This window comes from Zingiber officinale, chromosome 8A (assembly GCF_018446385.1).
Source record: "Zingiber officinale cultivar Zhangliang chromosome 8A, Zo_v1.1, whole genome shotgun sequence".
In the NCBI taxonomy this organism is placed as follows: Eukaryota; Viridiplantae; Streptophyta; class Magnoliopsida; order Zingiberales; family Zingiberaceae; genus Zingiber; species Zingiber officinale.
This window is the reverse complement of record NC_056000.1, coordinates 138,262,624-138,279,845: the sequence shown is the minus strand read 5'-3', so window position 1 is coordinate 138,279,845 and position 17,222 is coordinate 138,262,624. Positions and strand designations below refer to the sequence as shown.

The 17,222-nt window shown below is 34.6% G+C and overlaps 1 protein-coding gene across 1 annotated transcript; it reads right to left on the bottom strand.

Annotated features, from left to right (window-relative positions):
• Nucleotides 1–16,119: 16,119 nt before the first annotated feature.
• Nucleotides 16,120–16,455, bottom strand: LOC122011336. Its single transcript, XM_042567721.1, has one exon. The coding sequence runs from the start codon at nt 16,453–16,455 to the stop codon at nt 16,120–16,122; it is 336 nt and encodes a 111-aa protein (XP_042423655.1).
• Nucleotides 16,456–17,222: the final 767 nt, after the last annotated feature.

Sequence of the window (17,222 nt, the reverse complement as noted above, 5' to 3'; positions counted from 1 at the left end):
GAATTAATTTGAAAATTTGATGCTCAATATTTCTCCAAGAATGAAATATTGATTTGGTATTGGATGGTCGTACAAGGATGACAAAAATTTATGGGGTCTACGGTAGATAATTTACTAAAGTTCTTCCATAATTTATCATGAAGATCGATGAAAAACTTCTATAGGATCAGATTAGTCACCTTTAAAATTAGTTGGGTCGTAAGAATGAGACATCTAAGTTATAAAAAAAAAAAAAAAATAGAAGCACTATAAATTATAATTATAAGTCATGATAAACCTTCTCTTTAAAACTTTTTAGTGAGAGGCATAAGCATTCAAGAGTTTATAAACTTCCAACTTGAGTATTGAATAAGTGACCTCGTAGCTTCCGTTTATAGAATAAGGATTTCTTTTGACAGGAATTATTATTATTATTAATCAATTGTTAATTGATTGTTTCGTATGTGTTCCCAATCATTGAAATTTTCAATAACATTATTTTATTTATTAATTAATTAATTTCCAATGATTAAGTATTATTGATTAAGTATAATTAATTTCCAATGATTAAGTATTATTAAGTATAATTGATTAAGTATAGTCCTACGAGAATTGACACGCATATTTTAGTTAACATTCAGTGGCGGATTCAGGAATTCAGGCATGGAGAGGTAATTTTTACGTGGAACAAGGGGTGTTCATAAACCTTAATTACTCACGTGCAAACCAACACTTTTATCAAATCATATCGAATGAATCTTTTATCACTCAAATAATAAAAAAATATTAATTTTTCATTCGCAAAATATAACTACATAGTTGTTCATGTCCATATTTTTTGACTAATTAGTTAGCAAAAACCAATTTCCAACAATTTAATCCCTAATCCTTTAATTTTCTAAATGAAACTCAATTTCCTCTTAATTAAACTTATCAGAACTAATCAGAGTCTATACATGCATGGGACGCTAAACTTCATCAGCTTCTCCACACATTAATCCTCTTTTCCGCTTATATAAAGGATGCTAAACCTCTTTACCTTCTCTACACAATTAATCAATCTATGTTCTTCTTAATTAGTTAACATAATTAATGGTGAGCGAGCAGTTTAATCAATAAATAATTAATTCTAATTAAACTAACTATATATCCATTCTGAAATATCAATTTGTGGCCCTTAGTATTGGCTTTGTTCATAAATACATGAGATAATGACTATAATGATCCGTGGTCGAAATTCAATGGAGAATTTCATATTTAGGTTAGACGATTCTTACTTTTTTTTTTTTTTACTTTAGTAAAAGAAATAGAAAAAGAAAGAAAAGAATATAAACTAAAGCTGTTAAGGATATAAGTATCTTACAAGCCTTAAAGATTTTTTTTTTTTTACTTTCTTAAAAGAAAAAGTAAAGAAAAGAAATTAAATACATAAATTAAATTAAAGCTGACAAGGATTTTAGTTGGTCACAAGCCTTTAATTCCGAAGAAAATTAAATTTTCCATTGCGTGAGATGTATATTAAGGATATTTTATGTTGCGGGCCGGGGTAAAGCATGATGTTTATTCTACTCCATGAGCAAAAGAATACTTTGGTTTGCTTGTGGCGATGGCAAATGAAAGATGCAGATGATGGTAAGAAAGTTTGCTTCACGATGGTGTACATATCAAAACTAATTTGCATGGTTCACTACCATTCTCTCCACCATTTGATAAACCCATTCACTAGCAAAGAAAATAAGAGGTTGAAGAAATTATGACGGTGTTTCACGAATTGAAACATCTATTGTTGCAGGTGCTACCATCGCCTGTCATGGTGGCACAAGGGCGCTTGTTGTGTATCCAAAACCACTTGGCGATGGTTTGTGATAGCCTTTGGGCTATCAATTCAATGATCGTTATCCCTGAGATGAGACTGTTGTATAGTAATAGTTCAAAAAGGTGGATGAACTTTGGCAAGGTGTTATATGTGCCTCCAGAATTTGAAGATTGGGAGAGAGATGTGGCTGCATCAGTTATAGATGTGGGAGAGTTGCTCAGTAGAATCATGGATTGGGAAGCAAGTTTCCATCGTTCCATTGTGGGCAACACCCAACAGGTGAACTTTCGCCATGTTATTTTAGTAGAGCTGAAAGAGATGTTGTGCAACTTGAATTCTATTGTGCTGAGAGGATCTTCAATGGGTCTTCGGAGGGACCCTATGGGTTCTATGAACCCACTCCGAGAAGACTACTCAATTGTCCTAAAAAATGAGATGGTGGGTAGAGAGGAAGATCTAGAGAAAGTCATTGCAATCTTCGAACAACAACTAATATCATCCAACAATGATGGCGATGATAACAACCCGTTTGCAATTGTCATAGATGGCGAAAAAGGGGCTGGGAAGACGACTTTGGCACATATGATCTACCACCACACTTGGGTTCGCCAACAATTTCATCATCGTATTTGGGTGGATCTACCCCTTGTTTCGGCATTCAAGATGATTAATATAATTGGAAATGAATTTGTAAGGTCCATAAACAAGGAAGAATATTGTGATCATAAATTACACCTAGACCTACCGCTGCCAACCATGTGGGAATATGTTAATGAACAACTCTATGGAAGTAGATACTTGTTGGTGCTTCATTGTGAAGATTTGGATAGTTTGATGCAACCAGAGTGGAGTGAATTGAAGAACATCTTGTTGCGTGTGGGCGGGCCGGGGAGTGGAGTCTTGATTATCTACAAATCATCAACAAAATCAACTTTAAGAGATATGAGTTTTCTAAATGGGATGAAGGATATTATAACATACTACTTGAATCCCTTATCGATGGATGCATGGGTGGAATTATTCAAGAGACAGGCAGCAACAACAATCCCCTCATCGAAGCAAGACAAATCAGAGAAGGATGCATGGCTCTTCCAAAATTACTTTCCTAGTCAAAGTTTTGGGGCGAAGGACAAATCAGAGAAGGATGCATGGCTCTTCCGATATTACTTTCCTAGTCAAACTTTTGGGGCGAAGGTTTTTGGATCGTTAAGCCATAATATTCCGGCACCATTTGCAACTCACTTACTCAATGATATTTATATGGTTAGGAATTTTCCACTTGTCATCAAACGATTACACCAATACCATCAGCTACTTGATGTTGATAATGATTATGATATCATCTTACACATGTTGACCGCTGAATACCTCATACCAACTGAAGGCCTCGAACGAGGTTGGATTCAGCTCTATGCAAGATCTTTAAGATATATAAACAAGGAAGTACTAGCATTACTGTTTTCAAGGATGGTCTACTTGCATATGAAGGTTCCCGAAGATTCAACTATTATTCCAAGGTACTGTCGCTATTTGTGTTTGAAAATTAATCATAGAGCTATACCATTTCGACTACTGACCATGCCAGTTGAGGTGAGCAATAAATTGATAACACTGATTCTACGAGAACATGAGGAAGCAACACAAGAAGATGTTAAGGAAATAACTCTTCAAGTATACAAAAAAAGATGCATGAAAGCAACAACTGCAATATCAAAGTTCCTCGACAAGATGTTGGTAAGACTTATACATTTGCGTATATTAGTTGTAGAAACTAGTATGATCCAAAGACTGCCCAATGAAGTTAGCAAGTTGGTTAACTTGAGATACCTCCACCTTTCAAAGATTAAGATGGAATTACTTCCGAAATCACTTTTTGACCTACCTAATTTGCGAATTTTAAGTTTGCTTCGCTGCCAAAAGCTTCAAAAGATATCTGAACGAATCCATCAGCTTAAGAAGTTGCAAATTTTGAAACTAGCTTATTGCACAAAGCTTCAGCGGTTACCAAAATCTATAACAAGGCTTAAAAACTTGGAAGTGATTGACGTGGAAGGTTGTTGTTGGCTCAGTAAGCTCCCCGAGGATTTGGTCATTTTTAAATCACTGAGAATCCTCAACGTCACAAGATGTGCATCCTTGTCTCAAATTCCTCATGGGATCGAGCAATCAATTGACCTTCGTAAGTTGTCAGGAATATTTATCGGTGTCAATGGAGGATTTGTGCTCACACAGTTGCAAGCTTTAACAAATCTTCAGGAAATAAGATTACGAAACCTAGAACGAGTAGAGAAGACTCAAACTGAGTTGCTGATGGGTCAACAAAGTCTTCGCGACTTGTCATTGCATTGGGGTGGTGAAGAAGCAGATGAGAGTTCTGAATTAGCTACACCACTGCAGGTACTCGAAGATCTCCGACCAAATGTGCATTTGAAAAGGCTAGAGATCATTTCTTATAAGGGAGTGGAATTTCCTACTTGGATGAGTAAACAACAACTTGTTCGTTTCGATTCTTTGGTTGAAGTGAGACTCATTAATCTCAGGAGGTGTGCTACATTACCATCACTCGGTCAACTTCCTTGTCTTGAGAAGCTTGAGATAAGTGGCATGGATTTAATAAAACACATAGACAATACATTTTATGGTGACGGCGACACATTTTCTATGTTGAGACAGCTCACTTTTTCAGAAATGCTTGCCCTAGAGAAATGGTCTGTGCCGGAAAGAAAATATGTTCATTTTTTTGTCGTGCTTGAACAATTGACACTAATTCAGTGCCCAAAACTCAAGGAAATGGATACATATGCTACAAGAATGAGTATATGGTTGAACAATGAGACAATATGGTCTGCTAAATTTTGCTGTTGGGACAACCTCCGATACATTCAAAAACTAGAGATAGTCGGGTGCCAAGAGTTGAGATGTCTGCCACAGGGTATGCAAAGCTTGAATTATCTATCTGAGATGACAATTAACAGCTGCAACAATTTGACGACTTTGGTAGCGTTGGATTCACTTGAAGAATTGAAGATATATGCTTGCCCAGTGCTAGCATTCAACCTAGAAGCATTTACAGAACTTGAGAGGCTTACAATTAAAGGTTGCCCAAAGATGCAAATGTGAGTGTGATCTTCATCTCCTAGTAGATTTCATTTAATTACTCCTCATATGCTTCTATTCGTACCAACGATAACTGCTGAATTAATTATTGCTTCAATCAAAGTAGTTATTTATTCTCTTATTCCTTATTTGTTCTAACTATTAGATGTTATATACCATCACTGCATATATAATTAAACAAAAATTAACTGACTTGTATGATTAGTAATATAAAGTGTTTGTCAACAAAACTTGAAAAATGGTACATGGAAGATTAATCCATGTACCATTTTCTTAGCCATTAGACATATTGAAAGAAAAAAAAAGGGAAATTATGAAATTTATTTGTACTTTTATTCATTGTACTTGGATGTTTGACTATAAAGTGTAGTGCAAAGGTTGGAAACTCAAACCAAGATTCATATCCTAGATCAATTTAATGTTATCCAAGCTAATTATAATTGCATGACTAATAATTGCTTAGCATTTTAGTTATCATGATGTCTGGAAGAAAAAAGAAGAGAAACGACGACGACGACGACTACTACTACTAGGATGACGGACAGAAGAAGGTGAAGAAAAGAAACGATGGACAAAAGAAAAAGAAAAAGAAAAAGAAAAAGAAAAAGATGAAAAATTAAATATGACAATGCAAGTAGTTCGATCTCTTCGCCAAATTGAATGATTTGCTGGACATGTGGCAAGCAATAGTCAGACTTCGACCGGCGGCATAATTAGAAGAATAGAAGATCCTAATTGATGTTGATATGCTTAGTTTATTTTTTTACTTTGTGAAATTAATGTGTGTTTATTGAAACCCTTTATTTTTCATGCATCATTAATTAGATACAAATTATGGCTTGTGAACTTTCTCACTCTTGAGAATTTATGCAACTAATGCAATGGATTTACTAATGTTTATCAACAATACAAAACTCATGCATATAGTTAACGATGTCTATGAACTTAGAAAGTTACTTGATCTGTTGGATGTTTTAAAGTTGATATTATCTTAAATTATTTTATTATTTATTTAATTGATAAATAATAGATAAAGTAAGCCTATTAGATGAACTATTACAATAACAATAAGTGCATCTTTCTCTTTTTCTTTGTAAACTAGCCTGTTAATCTATTTGAGCCAACTCAGGCGAGATTAGAATGTTATTTGAGACTTCTCAACTCTATATTTTATCTTTATTTAGTTACATGAATTTATTGTCTACTTTTTTTTTTAAACATGTAACATAATTATTATTTTGTTAATTTATTTTAAATTTAAATACATAAAGAAATACTATATTGTTTAGATTATTTACAATAGATTAAAAATGAGTGGCCATATAAGTTTTATGAATCCATGATTTAATTTAACAATAAAAAATAATGAACCGGTAACATTGAATCTAGAACGATCGATGTGATCCTATAGAAGTTTTCCATCGACCGTTAGGGTAAATTGGGAAGCGTTCGTGGCGGCCGGCTCAAAAATCGAGCATCTTGCATATCTCATTTGGAAGAAAAATCTCTGTACATATAGTGTAGTTAGGGATCTCAACACGAATGTTTAGTGCCTAATGATTTAATTTAATAGGATATATATATATATATATATATATATATAAAAAAGTAAAACTCAATTAACTTAATAAATATACTTAAAAATTAGATGAGATAAATCTACAATTACAAGAAGCATAATTGTCTATAGTCTCCCGTGATTTATCTCATTCGTATTCGTCTAAGGACGGATTGGCAGGGGTATTGGAGTGAACGAATCACCTTTCTTACCACATAATTGTCTATAGCTTCATTAATGCTCATAAACAAATTATTTATTAATTTATCTATCTAAAATATAATTATAAATTTATTTTTATATAAAAATTATAATAAATATCTTGTAAATTATATAATTATATAGCATGTGAAATATATTAAACTTGGTTTAGAAAAGTTTGAAGGGAGAAAAACATTAAAGGGGTCTTAGAGAAATTAGTATATTAGAAAGATTGCCATTTTTCAAACGTAATCTATTAAATGGATAAAAAAAAAGAAATATGATTGTCCAATTTTTAAATTAATAGGATGTTTTTCTGTGCTCATCATTACTAATAGGATTTAAATTAATTAAGGGTTAATAACAGAAAATTCCTCAACCATAATTTTAATTTTACATGCAATTTCTATGTCTAAAAAATTTGTTCTCACTCATTGCATGTAAAGTTTTATTTATTTCAACTTTCTCATGTAGATATTATTATCTAATTGCCTCTCATATTTTTTTAGATACAAAAGTTTTAAAATGAATATTACAACAACAACAACAACCAAGCCTTTTCCCACTAGGTGGGGTCGGCTGTATGAATCCTTTTACGCCATTGAGCTCTATCTCCTATTATATCATCATCTATATTTAAATAAATTTTATCTTGTTTTATTGTTGCTAACCAAGTTTTTTTTGGTCTTCCTCTTCCTCGTTTAATATGCATGTTTATCATAGTTTCACATCGCCTAACTGGAGCATTTATTGGTCGTCTAAGTACATGCCCGTACCATCTTAAACGTGTCTCTCGGGGTTTTTCCTCAATAGATGCAACTCCGACTTTCTCTCTAATACACTCATTTCTTATTTTGTCCATCCTCGTATGTCCACACATCCACCTTAACATCCTCATCTCTGCAACTCTCATCTTCTGCTCATGTGCTCGAGTCATAGCCCAACATTCAGCTCCATATAACATAGCAGGTCTAACTGCGATTTTATAGAATTTACCTTTAAGTTTAAGAGGTACTTTACAGTCACATAAAACACTCGACACTCCCCTCCATTTCACTCATCCTGCTTGTATTCTATGTAAGACATCTCTCTCAATCCCTCCATCATTTTGTAAAAATGATCCTAAATATTTAAATCTCTCGGTTCCAGGCAACTCGTCCTCTCCTATCTTAACAATTGTTTCATTACTTCTAATATTACTAAACTTAAATTCCATATATTCTGTCTTTAATCTATTAAGCTTAAAACCTTTCCCTTCTAGTGTTTCCCTCTAAGATTCTAGCTTAGCATTTACTCCTTCACGTGTCTCATCTACCAAAATAATATCATCTGCAAACAGCATGCACCACGGTACTGTGTCTTGAATGTGCGCAGTGAGTTCGTCCATAATTAATGTAAAAAGATAAGGACTTAGTGCTGATCCTTGATGTAACCCTATCTTTATTGGAAATGCTTCATTTACTCCGCCTGAAGTCTTTACTCTGGTCGTTACATCCTTATACATATCCTTAACTAGTTCAATATATGTTACGCTAACACCTCTCTTTTCTAAAATTCTCCATATAATTTCTCTTGGAACTCTATCATACGCCTTTTCTAGGTCAATGAATACCATGTGTAGATCTTGTTTTTGCTCCCGATATTTTTCAATTAATTGTCTAAGAAGATGTATAGCTTCTATTGTCGACCTTCCAGGCATGAACCCAAATTGATTTTCTGTCACTGTGGTCTCTTTCCTTAATCTTTTTTCTATTACTTTTTCCCAAAGTTTCATAGTATGACTCATTAGTTTAATACCCCTATAGTTTGCACAATTTTGTACGTCTCCCTTATTCTTATATAAGGGAACTAGAGTACTTATCCTCCATTGATCAGGCATTTTTTTCGTTTTCAATATCATGTTAAATAATTTTGTAAGCCATTCAATACCTTGTTTCCCTAAGCACTTCCATACCTCTATTGGAATATTATCTGGTCCAACGGCTTTTCCATTGTGCATCTCATTTAAAGTTTGTTTTACTTCTGAAGTTTGAATTCTATGATAAAAATTAAAATTTCGATGCTCATTTGACCTAATTAAATTACCTAAGTTAAGTTGGTCTTCTAAACCTTCATTAAAAAGTTGATGAAAATACCTCTTCCACCGCTCTTTTATTTCTCCATCCCTTACTAATACCCTATTACATTCATCTTTAATACATTTTATTTGGCTAAGATTTCTTGTTTTTCTTTCTCTCACTTTAGCTATTCTATAGATATCTCTTTCCCCTTCTTTTGTATCCAATTTTTGATATAACCGTTCAAAAGTTTCATTTTTTGCTTCACTCACTACTTTCTTAGCTTCTTTCTTGGCTATTGTATATTTTTTTAAGTTTTCCTCGTTCTTACAAATATATAATTCCTTATAAGCTATTCATTTTTCCTTCACTTTCTCTTGTACTTTCTCATTCCACCACCAAGATTCTTTATTTAGCGGTGCATGCCCCTTTGACTCACCGAGGACACTCTTAGCTACTATTTTCAACTTTGATACCATCTTATCCCATGTTGTATTTGAGTCATCGTATATTTCATCTAATGCTTGTACTTCTACCTTCTCCTTAAATATATGTTGCTTCCCATCCTTTAACTTCCACCACTTAATTCTAGGAATTGTATATATTTTCTTTCGATTGATACTATGTTTGAGGCGTATATCCAACACTACTACCCTATGTTGAGTAGTTAAGCTTTCTCCAGGGATGACTTTGCAATCTTTACAAATCTTTCTATCCTTCTTCCTAACCATAAGAAAGTCAATTTGCGATTTATTATTTCCACTTTTGAATGTGACTAAGTGTTCTTCTCTTTTCTTAAAAAATGTATTAGCTAATATAAGATCATATGCTATCGCAAAATCTAATATAGTTTTCCCTTCCTCATTTCTTGTTCCAAACCCATAACTCCCATGTACTCTCTCATATTCCTCATTTTTCACTCCGACATGTCCATTTAGATCACCTCCTATTAAAATCCTTTCATTTGGTGGAATATTTTGTAATATTTCATCTAAGTCCTCCCAAAACCTTAATTTAGTAGCTTCATCTAATCCTACTTGTGGTGCATATACGCTAATTATGTTCATAGTTTCTTTCGCCACTATTATCTTAAGAGTTATAATTCTATCCCCTTTTCTAACTACTCCTACAACTTCATCCTTTAACGAACTATCTACAATAATACCCACTCCATTTCTTGCTTTACTCTTTCCAGTATACCATAACTTAAAACCCGAGTTCTCTATAATCTTTGCCTTCTCACCTGTCCATTTTGTCTCTTGTACACATAAAATATTAATTTTTCTCCTAATCGTCATATCTAATACCTCCATTGATTTACCAGTGAGAGTTCCTATGTTCCATGTTCCAAATCTTAGATTATTAGTCTTCCTATCATATTTGTTCTTATCTAACCTATGGTGTGAGAACTCTTGCCTATTTAACACTACACCCAAGTTCTCATGGAGATGTAGCGGTCCTTGCTGAGACGTTACAGTCGGACCCTGTAACACGAACTCTTGCATATTTATCACTACACCTGAGTTCTGGAGATGTAGCGGTCCTTGCCGAGACGTTACAGTTGGACCCTGCAACGCGTTCCTTCCGGGGAACAACCTAGCATTAGCACAATAGTTTAATGGATTCATTCATGAAATATTTGTCATAGTTTGACGCTGGCTGGCAACCAACGCAACCCTCCTCCTTTATCCGGGCTTGGGACCGGCCATGACCGGTCATCATGGGCGGAGTTTTTAAAATGAATATTAAAAGTTCAAAAAATGAGTAAAAAAGTCCCAAAATGAGTGTAATTTCTCTTAAATTCATCACTTTAAACTAAAATCAAATATATTTTCTATCAAAATTCTCCCTCATATTTTTGTATGTACAAAAAGTCCAAAAATGAGTATAATTCCTGTTAAATTCAACACATTAAAATAGAATCGAGTATATTTTCTATCAAATTAAGTATGACTTTTTTCCCGCTAAATATAATTCCTCCCAAATTCAACATCATTTAAAGAGAATATAGTATATTTTCCATCTAATTGAGCACCATTTAAAAAAGAATCTAGTATATTTTTTCATCTAATTGAGTTGGAAAAAGAGTAATGCTTAGTTTGATAGAAAATATACTGTATTATATTTTAATATGCTAAATTTATGAGAAATTATACTTATTTTTAAACTTTATGTACCTAAAAAAAATATAAGGGACAATTAGATAAATTGATATCCATCATATTTGATTCGGGAAGTGCATGTAAATTTTGTCTTAAATTAATAAGATGTTTTTCTGTGCACATCCTTACTAGTGCTCCCAAATATTCAAAATTATATACTCTACTCTTTTTGTTTTTTTCTTATGAATGCATATTAGGTTTTCAAAAATATATCCCTTGGTCCTTCACATCTACCTTCTCTATCTTCGATTTGTCCTGTCCCGGGACTATGGTGCAATAGAAGGTGTTAAGTTGTCACATAAATATTTACAGTTCAATTCTCAGTTTAAGTATATTTGTAAGAATTTTTTCTTCCAAATAGAATGTGCAACCAAGCGATGCTAGGCTTTTGAGCCGTCCATTGCGAGCACTTTCTGATTTACCTTAGCAACCGGTAGAAAATTTTTAAAGAATCGAACCGATCATGCTAAATTCAACATTACTTGACTTAATGAATCATATTTTTCTATCTTAGATTTGTCCAACAAGTGATGACCCAAGAAGCCTTAAGTGGGGCGGACTTGCTGTGAAATTGCAACCAAGCCACCGCACTTAGAAGTTAGCAAAAATCACGATCAAATGTTTGCTTAACTAACTTTGTTGCGGCATATATCATAGTGGTCAAGTGACCTCCTGGCCATGATTTCACCACCCTCTAGTCGATCGCCAAGGGTCCAACAAGTGGTATCAGAGCCAGACCGTCTCAAAAGGACTAACCACTAACTTAAGCACCAAGATGATGGTCGGACCGATAATCTTTCCGTCAAAGTTCGAAGGGGATTTCACCTCGTGGAAAAAATGCACGGAGGTATTTTTTAAAACTGATTTTGAAATTATTTTAATAATTAAATATGGTTTTGTAGCCCCTAAAAACCTGCAAGGAGAAGAAAAAGGAGAGTATACATGAACTAAGAAGGAGCAGGTGAACTTCATAGCAAATGAACGAGCCGAATTCCATCTGCTGAGCGTGCTACATCCGCAAGAAGTTAGCAGAATCGACACCTACGAGTCAACAAAAGAACTTTGGGAAAAGTTCTTGGAGCTACACGAATGTACATCCATAGCCAAGCTCATAAAACGGGATCTACTCCGCAACCAGTTAACCAACTTGCGGCTGGAAGAAGTAGAATCAATAGCACATCTATACAGAAAATTCAAGGAGCTAATCACTGGATTAACAAAGCTTAAAGAAACGATAACTAATTGGGACACACAAAGGTATGCTTTAATGAGTTCCCAAGAACACCATAATGGACATCTATAGTAGACTCCTACTATATCTCCAAAGATCTAGAGGTAAGTACATTAAACAATCTCTTCTCCACTTTCGAATTACACGAATCTCGGTGTGCATGACAAAGAAAGGGATCAAGTCAGAACATTGCCCTGAAAGCAAGAATAGATGATCAAGACTCCGAAGCATCCATCAACGAAGATGAAGCAGCGTTAATGGTAAGAAAATTCAATAAGTTCATTAAATCTAATAAATTTAATAAGTTGTAAGCTAAAAATCACTTTTAGAGCAAAAGGAATGTCCGATACTATAACTGCAATGAAGAAGGGCACATCAAGAATGCCTACTGTAAACTAAAAAAGAAGGAGAAAGACAAGGGTAACAGAACAAAGCACAAAAACTTGAAAGCCACATGGGATGAATCGTCATCCTTCGAGTCTGAGATTGAAGCTTATGCTGGACTAGCATTATTGGCCGACCACCAAGAAAAAGATGAAAGTAGCTCAGAGATGAGCATTGATGAAGGGGGAGGATTATCAGAGGAAAGCTACGATAAAGGGGGAGCATCAATTCACGAGGTAAGTGAGGTACACGCTCTCTCACCTAAACAATCTTTTCAATTTATTAAAATACTTTCTAAAAACTTATGCAAATTAGAAAAATTAAATATTGATTAAAAAAGATAATTAGCCAAAGCATGCTCACTAGAATTATTTGATAGTTAAAAATTAGAAAATAAAAAATTAAAAGAAAAAGTAAAATTACTCAAACAAAATTCTGCATGCACAAATATCTCTAAATATTCAAATGTTAAATCTATCCATAGGCTAAACTGGTATTTATGATTTCACAATGATCAAATTAGAAAGATCCCCAGAAGTTATGTACCTCCAAATTTTCTAATTAAACTAGTCGGTAGGAACTTATATTGGATTACAAGAACATACTTAGATTAAATCCTTATAATTGTTTTAAAAGTTAAAACCTAGAAATGCCAGAAAGGAAATTAAATATTATTTTTTTAAAAGGCTTTTTCTAGAAGTAGTTGTTGTTCCAATATTTAAGAAGACTTAGTGCATTGCCACAGTTTGGAAGCCAATTATTGAATTTAATGTTTAATTGACTAACTATTGAACAGTTAAATGTTATAATTTTTAACATGTTTAAATTTTTTTAGTAGCTAACTTTTTATTATTGTTCAAATTAGCTTAAAATTTATTTAAAACATTTTTTTTTTATATTATTCCTATTTTTTGATGTGATCAAAGTGGGAGGAATAAGTACAACTTTAGGGGGAGTTAGGATTTTTATCAATTTTACAACTAACTTGTTTAAATCCATTGCAACATTATGCTTAGACATTCATAATGTTATTTTTCAATTTCTTGACAATACTTATGTTATTACAATTTATTTTTTTTACCCTAACTTGAACTTGGGTTGTTGCACATCAAAAAGGGGGAGATTGTTGCTACCCCCTGATAGTTTTGATGTGTTCAACCAAGTTAAGTTAGGTCATGTTGGTTTTTAACCCTGTGTCTAAGTGTGTAGGAACTTAGGAGTACAGGAAGTCGAGCAAAAGACACAGTTAATGAGAAGGATGGCACGAGAGAGAGTCAATGGGCTCGGTGCGTCTGAGAGACGAAGTGCTATGGAATAGTATGTAGGAGGACGAGAAGGAGGCACATGGCGTTTTCGAAGGACGAGAAGCAGGAGCGGAAGCTTGCTCGAGAAGGTCGGAAGTTGGGTTAGGGTGAGCCCTATTCTAGATGGCCGAAATCACCCAAACAAGCAGAGTCGGAGTGGAAGAACTGGAGCAAGAGGCCCGGACCAATTCCAGGCGCCCAAACCAAGTCCAGGCGCCCAAACCGTCTGGGCGCTTGGACCTAGTTTGGGCGCTCGAACTTCGAGCACCCGGAAACGTTAGCCATTTTTGACATGGCACATGTTATTGTGTCAAGGATAAATTTTTATCTCATTCCAGGCACCTGGAACCCTTCCAGACGCCCCGAGTAGGGCTATATAAGTAGCCCTGCTCCCAGAAGCTTAACAGAATAATAAATTAGAGAAACAACACTTGTAGTCATTTTCTTTTCTGTCTAGCTTTGTGATTGTGAGCTTTGATTGCTGTAAGAGGCTTCTCCACCCAGATGAGATTTTAGTACGCTCTCTATCATCCTTGAATTAACAACCTTCCCGGTTGTAACTAAGAAATTTCTGTACGTCTCTGTCTTTTAGTTTATTGTTTATTATCTTTATGCTAGTGTTTATTTTTATAAAGGTGTAAGTTCGAGGTGTTGGATATAATTATCCCTATTAGGTGATCTTATTTGTAAGTTGCATATGTGAATACGATCTGAACCCTTTAAAGTGATCTAACTTATGCTTATTGGGTTTGGTTATTGGATGTAGATCATGTATGTGTAGAACCTTTAGTCCCGCATCTATTATCATCAATGGGCTGATAATAGATGTTCACTATATATAGGGTTGGTCCTCAAGGGCTTAGGATATCATTTTGACATAGCTTTTGGTTCCCCATTAACCTAAAGTTTTTCGGCGCCGTCATCCCCTAAGTCCCTTGGAAGATCTACCTTTTCTTTTCGCTGTTTCTTCTTCCACAAGATCTTCTGAACGACGCTAAAGAACAAAGATATGACTCTTCAATCAGGTTCTTTGTCATTATGTTTATGTATTATTATTTCCTTATGCCATGTTCTCAACGAAACCAAGATCCATGCTCATATATTCTTGTTTTTCCTATTTGAATTCTTATTTCGATTGTTTAGAATTCATACGACTTAGGTTTTACGAGAACCATCAATTGGTATCAGAGGCAAGGTTCTGTTTCGTCATTTTTCATTGGCAATAAAGTTTAGGTTTTTCATTGATTTGTTATTTGTATGCTAGATTAAGTGTTTCCTAGTTAATACAAAATTTTAATCGTCGAAAATCATATAAGAGAAAACTAGGATAGACTAGCTTGTTTTTCGAGTTTTTTGTATTTCTATGAAGAATACGAAGAAAGATGAAAATCGTTACTGTTTAACCTAATTTTAGGTAAAATTGTGATGGTTTAATCAATTGCTTTGGTCGAGCAATTGATAGTTGAGTCTAAAATTTTGAACAGAAATAATTAAAATTTTAAATAATTAACAACCTTAAACTTGTGACTATGTTAATTATCAATCGATTAAAATTATTTTTTAATCGATTGATTATTTACTGTTTCAATTAAGTTTTTTTAATCGATTCGATTAAGTTGCTGTTAATAGATTAAAAAAAATTGATTTCAAAACACAAGTTTCAATTAAAAAAAAGGAAAAAAATTTAAAACAATATATATATATATATATATATATATATATATATATATATATATAGAGAGAGAGAGAGAGAGAGAGAGAGAGAGAGAATTGTTATGCTACGGACTCTATCCTGCAAATTGCTACGGACCAATTGCCATGCCATATTATTTTATTTTTTTTAATACAACATTTCCTCTTTCTATTTTCTTCTTCTTCGTCGTTCTCTTGCTGCATGCTCGCTGCCTCGTCACCGTGCCTCACCGGGCCTCGTCACCGCTGGCCACCCGCTCGGCCGCCGGCCACCCGCTAGGCCACGCCTCGATTCCAGCCGCGATCTGACGTGATCGCAACCGTGTTGGGCATGCGACGATCACGACGGATTCCAAACGCGACGAACCGTAGATGAAGATGGCCTGGTTCCCCTTGAAATTCCACCTCAATCTCCGCACGCTGACCACCTCCTTCTTGTTGACCTCTACGTATAGCTCCGACTCCTTAGCGTTGAGCTCATCCCCTTTGCACCGGATCATAATCTCGTGCTCCTTCCCGCTGTCGACTAACGCCAATTTGGTGGAGTAGAGAGTTTCGCTGGGCACATGCTCCCGCTGGCTCACCTGCTCTCGCCGGCTCACCATCGAAAACGCCGGCTCACTTGCTCTCGTCGGCGACCATGGAGAGGTAGAAGGCCTTGCTCAGCTCGAGCCCTGACTCGTAGGCGGCGGCAGAGGTATCCCAGTGGAGGCTGATGGCGGAATCGCCAGCAGTGAAGGACCTCCTGCCCTTCTTTTTCCTCAACAAATGGGCATGGGGTTTCGAGGGTAAAATTCCATACTTTACGGTGACGGAGAGGAAAGCGCCACCGACTTGGTTGGCGGACCAAACGACTTGGGTGAACAACTTCTTGCCGGAGGAAAGGACAGTGCGGTAGATGCAAGTGATGGTGTCGTGGACGGTGACGAGGTGCGGTGATGAGGCGGCGAGCATGCAGCGAGAGAACGAAGAAGAAGAAGAAAATAGAAAAAGGAAATATTGTATTAAAAAAATAAAGAAGAAGAAAATAGAAAAAGGAAATGTTATATTAAAAAAATAAAATAATATGACATGGCAATTTGTCCGTAGCAATCTGCAAGATAGAGTCCGTGTCTATGTGTGTATATATATATATATATATATATATATATATATATATATATATATATATATATATATATATATATGTTTTTTTGAAACACGTGTTTCAACTTGAATGTTCCAATATGAATAGTAAAATTAATTAATTAATTAAATAGTATTAAATAATACTATTTAATTATAGAACTAAAGAAAATTTTAATTTCTTAAGGAAGGATTCTATGTATAATTATATAGTCGTATATAGTAAGCTTTCGGATCGATTGGGATAATCAATTGGATCATACCAATCAATTACCATAAGGTATCAATCGATTAATAAGCCTAATTTTATGTAGTTAATGCTGATTAAGTAATTTATGTTCAAATTAAGTTCCTAAAAATTTTCTTGAGTCTATCCACACAACGTGCTACTAAGTTGAATTAATGTGTCGGCTCAAAGGAAGACACCTTAAGTAGGTTTAGTGCATTTTGTGTTGATAGATGTATATCTATGCTAAAAGTAATCGGCCCAAAGGAAGATTACTTTTATGCCAGATATATGTATAAGGTAGTTTACAACTATAGAACAAAAATACTATTTTGTTCAAATCATGCACAAATATGTCGGCTTTGTTAGA